General features: G+C 33.9%; 1 protein-coding gene across 1 annotated transcript; it reads right to left on the reverse strand.

The window, feature by feature from the left end:
- Positions 1 to 551: 551 nt before the first annotated feature.
- On the reverse strand, positions 552 to 3,109 carry LOC140862492 (CST complex subunit CTC1-like). Its single transcript, XM_073265520.1, has 6 exons — positions 2,951 to 3,109; positions 2,364 to 2,840; positions 2,094 to 2,284; positions 1,747 to 1,779; positions 1,448 to 1,480; positions 552 to 612 (listed from the first exon to the last, which is right to left on the reverse strand). Exons 1-6 carry the CDS (start codon positions 3,107 to 3,109, stop codon positions 552 to 554), a joined length of 954 nt encoding a protein of 317 aa, XP_073121621.1.
- Positions 3,110 to 5,580: the final 2,471 nt, after the last annotated feature.

A 5,580-nucleotide genomic window follows, 5' to 3' on the forward strand; every position in this document is an offset into this window, starting at 1 on the left:
ACAAAAAAAAAATTAAAAAAATTTAAAATAGACTAATAAGGTTAATAAATTATTCATCTCATAACAACAAACATCCATGAATTCACAAGTATATCCACCAAAATAACCCAAAAATATGCATTTATCCACACGTATTTCCACAAAACTAAAAGTGCATCTATAAAAAATAATCAAATTCTAACTATATAAAAACTAGGGAAAAAAACTATACATTAATACATCCTTCAACATAGGATCTATCATATTTGCAGTTGTTCCCTCATGCCAATGCCTCCAAACCTGAATCAATCGAGAGACATATATCCTTTATCAGTAACTAGTACTTGCAACAAACTTAGAATGCAAAGATTTGAGACATTTATATATTTTGAATTGAATTTGAATTTATGTGCTAAAACAAACAATATCAGGAGTAAGTTTCTGGATTTTACTCACCGAACTTAGCAGGTCTTCTAGTTTCTACCCATTCCTAAAAGAGTTATTCTTTTGTCCGGTCAAAATTTCAAAGATCAGAACTCCGAAGCTGAACGCATCCGATGTAATCGCCGTAGTCACGGCGACGCCCCCGAAAAAATAATCCCAGAACATCGAACCTTCTCTGAGAGTGGAATACTAGAAGGAAAGTAAAAACAAAAAACAAAAGGATGTTTGTAAATAAGATGGTACAGAACCATATCTTAATAGTAAATTCAAATCATTATGTTTGTAAATAACATGGTACCGAACAATAGCTTAATAGTAAATTTAAATCATTAGCATATGGCCCAAAGTTAGATCGCAAAACCAGGATAAGTTGACATCACTTTTTAAGAAGGAAAACAAGCCTTGAATACTTGCAAGTGTCCCTACCAACTTTTATATATGCATACATAATAAAGATTGTGATAATCTTTCATGCAGCCGCCAATATTACCTTCTTCCACTAAAGATCATAAAGAAAAAAGATCACAATGAGATGAGAGTAAAATATTCCCGGCCAGCAGCAGCAGCACAATATTACCTTCTTCCTAGCGTATCACACATCTCTATCAATGTAAATTATTTTTTTTTTAGAAAAAAATCAGTATATTATATAAACAAAATTCCTAGCGTACGATATAATACAATTTATACAAAATGCAAATAAATATATAAATACAACTAACAAGATAATTAATAAAGATTCATCATCATATTAGTACTAAAAAGTAACATACTAATTTAGAATACTAGTGAAAGCAAGTAAAAATAATAATTATGTCAAACACCGGTTGAAAGAACCAAACATAAATATAAAATTTATCAAATTACTTATGGATGAAAAGGCTTCGATCATGGGACAAAAGACTGATGATACTATTCAAATTAGAAGCACATAATAAAAATATAAAAGAGAATGAAAAAAGCAAATTTTGCAAATGTAAATTAAAATATCTGCTTAACGAAAGAAATCAATTTCCTATTGTACCTCCACTTCTCCAACTTCAAAGCAAATATTTCCCTGAAGTAACCAATAAAGAAAACAATGCGAAAACAATGAGAGGATATATCCATAAAATATGGACATTCAGTTCACGGACCAATAAGAAAACAATGCGGAAACAATCAGGAAACAGAGCTTGATCCATGAATCCATGTGTATAATAAAATTTCAAAACAACTATAATACATTTCAGAGGCCAAAACAGGAGCGTTATATACAAAAGTAAATTAAAATATGAATTCAACCAAAAAACAAAAACAAAAAAAAACAATTTCATATTGTACCTCAACTTTTTCCACTCTTCATCATACTTGTCCCTGAATTAAAAAATGCCGAAATGATCAGGATACATCTTTAAGGCTCATGGAGTCTGATCCATGAATCCATGCGTAGAATTAAATTTCAAAATAAGTATAATAGATTTAAGAGGCAACAGACCAAACACATAAAGACCAATTACAAGTTCAAAACAGGAACAAAATATAAATAACAAATCCTAAGCAGCACAAAATAATAATAATACTACTAAAACTAGAAAATAATGAATGAATCAAAAAAAAAAAGCAGTAATCCAAACATATCTCTCGTTTGATATCGTGCCATTCTGAATAAATAGAATAAGAAATTTTACCTTCTCACCACACTGTCAATAGATGCTTTTGAAATTTGAAAACAGTCTATAGTTGAGAATAGAAAACTCTGAAAACGCGTCCCAACGTGGACGAATACTTTAGCAGGACATATTTGAGAATGCTTCTTAGCAGCAAGTATCGTATCTTTCTCCTCATGTTTGACCAGGTAATAGCTACCAATTCTCAATGCCTGCCAAGTCAACACTTATATTTAGCGGAAAAAAATTAGCAATATCTTATCTTGGATTGTGAAAGTAAATATCACATACCTCAAAGACACAAAACCTCTCTGAACTGAATTCCAGCAAAATAGTGCGCTTCTGAGGTTGGCAGCAAGGAACAATCTTATCACATGAATCTGTGTATCCCAAAGTGCCCTTGCAAAGATAATTCACACTACTATTAGAAATCAAACACGGCAATTCCAATGGGAGATTCGAAATACAACGGGAATTTTCAGCGTAACAGCTGATATAAGAACCACAGGGATCTGTAAAATGGCCAAGTAATCCATTTCCAAGGTCATCTGACCTAGAATTTGAAGCGTCCATTAAAGATGGATCAAATTTACATCTCTTGTAAAGAAAAACTTCCTCAGATCTGAATTTTTCAAGAGAATCTCCCAGATTGTCCAAGGAAAGCCGAGTGGCATCTGATTCTATATTTTTCTCAGCAACAAGCAAATCCCAAGGCAGGAGTATGGCCTGAGAAAACATGGATGATTTTTTCGCTTGACCAATTTGAAACTAAAGATGGAAACAAGTAACAATCAAAAGACAGACAAGAAAGGTATGAATGCTAGCCAACTAAAAATTTACACTAGCGTGTATCTTTGGAATGAACCATATAACCTTACCATTTGCTGAACGGGAAATTTGTGTGTCAACAAAAGCAAGTGAAACTTCCCACTTTCATGCTCCTGCAAGTTTCTCTTGTCATCGCATAGGAGAGACCATGGATCAAGATTGTAATCTTCACTACCTGGCTTCAGATAAAGATAAGGGGAAAATCCCATCCTTCTAGTTAGCGAAGCATTACCAAAGATACTTCGGCAGGATAATGATTGTTCTGGGTGCAAATCCAAGCCGACCAGTTTTTCAGGTTTGCATTATATAATTATGGTAAAATATTTTGCCTGAAATCATGAAGTTATGATTGACAGCAATAAATCAATAGTATAAAAGATTTTCCGTAAATCTATTAAAAATTGTACAAGGTGACATGGATGAAAAGAAAGCCCAACCTCTAAAATCCTACCAATTTCCCACACTACTGAAAGCACTGGAACATCAAGTAAGACATCCATGCCACCAGTTGCATCAACAAGTTGCAATCTTCCAGAAGAAAAAGAAATCTGAAAAACAAAAAGGAGGCGTGTTATTTTAATTGTTCATAGCTTCAGCACAAAACATTAAGTTCAGAAAATGCAAAAGGCACTATACATTACTTATATCTGCCGCAATCATGATAAATATAAGAATATCACATGCCAATTGCCACTTAAAGAGATAAGAGATTCAATCATTACGACCTTTAGAGTTCCAACTACAAGCACACCGACGTCTTCTGTGTGTATTACTTTTCTGATTGATTGTGCATAAAATCTTCCACAACAAGATACAATCTTTTTCGAACAAATACTACCACAAGAATCAGCACTGTTATTCTAGTCACCAAGAATTTTCTTCCATGAGGCCTCACAATAACAGATTAAATGACCAATAGGAAGCACCTGAAAATCATAGTAAAGTCAAATATTCCTTGATAATTAAAGCCCCACCAGTTAATATGTCAAGAACTTTTTAATAATTGCAACTGGAGACCAAGAATTTTAACATCAGAAACTAACCACTATCGACTTACCAATCTCAATTGGTTATGAACTTCATGGTCAACTGGACACAAACTAAGTTTGCGACACAAACTAAGTTCGCAGAATTCTAGAAGGACACCATGTTGTCAAAGAAAAAATAGCATGTGATGGTGACAGCAAACTAAATAAGGTATAATTTTGATAACACCAAAAGGAATTTTACCCGAACATGAAAAACAGATTGAGGCAAATGTGAAAGAGCATATTTCTGAGCCAGTCCTTCCTTCTGGAATCACCTTGTAATAGTTTCCATAGATTTATTTTTTGAGGGAAATGGAAAAAGATTGAGAGGTAACTTGTCAAATTTGGAAAATGCGAGTAAAGATATTACATGTTTCGATCCCAAGATCTCCTTATCAGATAAAACCCCAGTAAACTTTTTTCTAAAACATGAGGCAGTGACATAAATTTCTCTAAAACTCAAATACAAGCAACCTACAACCATAAAACATCAAAATCGATCGGGAAACGGCCGGAAAAACGCAACTAATTCCGACAACAGAAAAGAAAATTCGGAAATTTCCTTATGGAATGGGTATCGAGAGATAGATTGCGACGAGATCTTACCAAATATGTAGTCAACTTAACATTTCCGTCAAAGAGGTGGATGTGGAAGGCTGAAGATTCAAATCGGCGGCGTTGGGCTAAAGAAGAAAGGGGATCGCGATTTTTTTTTCTCCAAGGATAAATGTTAGAAAAGTGAGAGGGAAATTAAATCTAAGGTTACCGGTTGTTCTTTTTACTTCATCAATTATAATTATAAATTTTATTTTTTAACTTTTTACTTCGTAAAAATTAATATACCGAAGTAAAATGTTACCAAAAATGATTAGTGAAGCCCGTGTTTTTTGAATTCTGAAGTAAAAACTGAGTTTTTACTTCACTAATGTTATTACCGAAGTTTATTGTTTCATTTTACTTCGTAAATAATAATTGCCGAAGTAATATGTGGCGAAGTAAAAAGCCAAAATTCTACTAGTGCTAGGGAGTCATGTAAGCGTTGCTGCTAGACGTTTAACTTGACTGGTTGGGTACTATCAGACTTGAGTTTTTTGACATTCTTATTATCAAGGGGTTAATTAATATGAATGGAGTTATATAGGGTATGCTCACATAAGAGACTTGTTGATCTCGAATCACATGGAGATATGAAATCATCAATTTTTGACAACCCAACAAAAATCAAAGTTCATAGATCGTAGCAAAACTTACGTCAAAACGACGCCCTCTTTGCGGTGATCATGTATCTCAACTCGAATCGGAAATCTGACGGTCGGATCGTGCGAATCGGACGGAAGAAGAGCTTGAGGAATCGGTCATGGCTTCTCTCTCGGTCAACGTGAAGAAGGGAGGATGGAGAGGTGATGGGATGATGGGGTAGGATAGATATTATATACATCAAATAATATATTAATCCCCATTGACTAGTCAACCGGCTAATTGCGATTCGATCCCTGAAACTTCAAATTAAATCGATTCAATCTCGGCTCAATTAATCTCCACTAATTCCAAAATAAATAATAATCCACTCTGTTAATCACGAAATAATTAATTTCAGGGCCTTACAAATTCGGTCCTACCCCATGGGATAAGTGAAAACATGTGATTGGTCC

The sequence above is a fragment of the Henckelia pumila genome, chromosome 1 (assembly GCF_033568475.1).
Source record: "Henckelia pumila isolate YLH828 chromosome 1, ASM3356847v2, whole genome shotgun sequence".
In the NCBI taxonomy this organism is placed as follows: Eukaryota; Viridiplantae; Streptophyta; class Magnoliopsida; order Lamiales; family Gesneriaceae; genus Henckelia; species Henckelia pumila.

Coding starts and splice junctions, on each gene's coding strand:
- LOC140862492 (XM_073265520.1), bottom strand. CDS start 3,109: ATGGGATTTTCCCCTTATCTTTATCTGAAGCCAGGTAGTGAAGATTAC. Junction 1,780..2,093: donor ATTGACAGTGTGGTGAGAAG/GTAAAATTTCTT, acceptor TTTTTAATTCAG/GGACAAGTATGATGAAGAGT. Junction 1,481..1,746: donor GAAGAGTGGAAAAAGTTGAG/GTACAATATGAA, acceptor TGGTTACTTCAG/GGAAATATTTGCTTTGAAGT.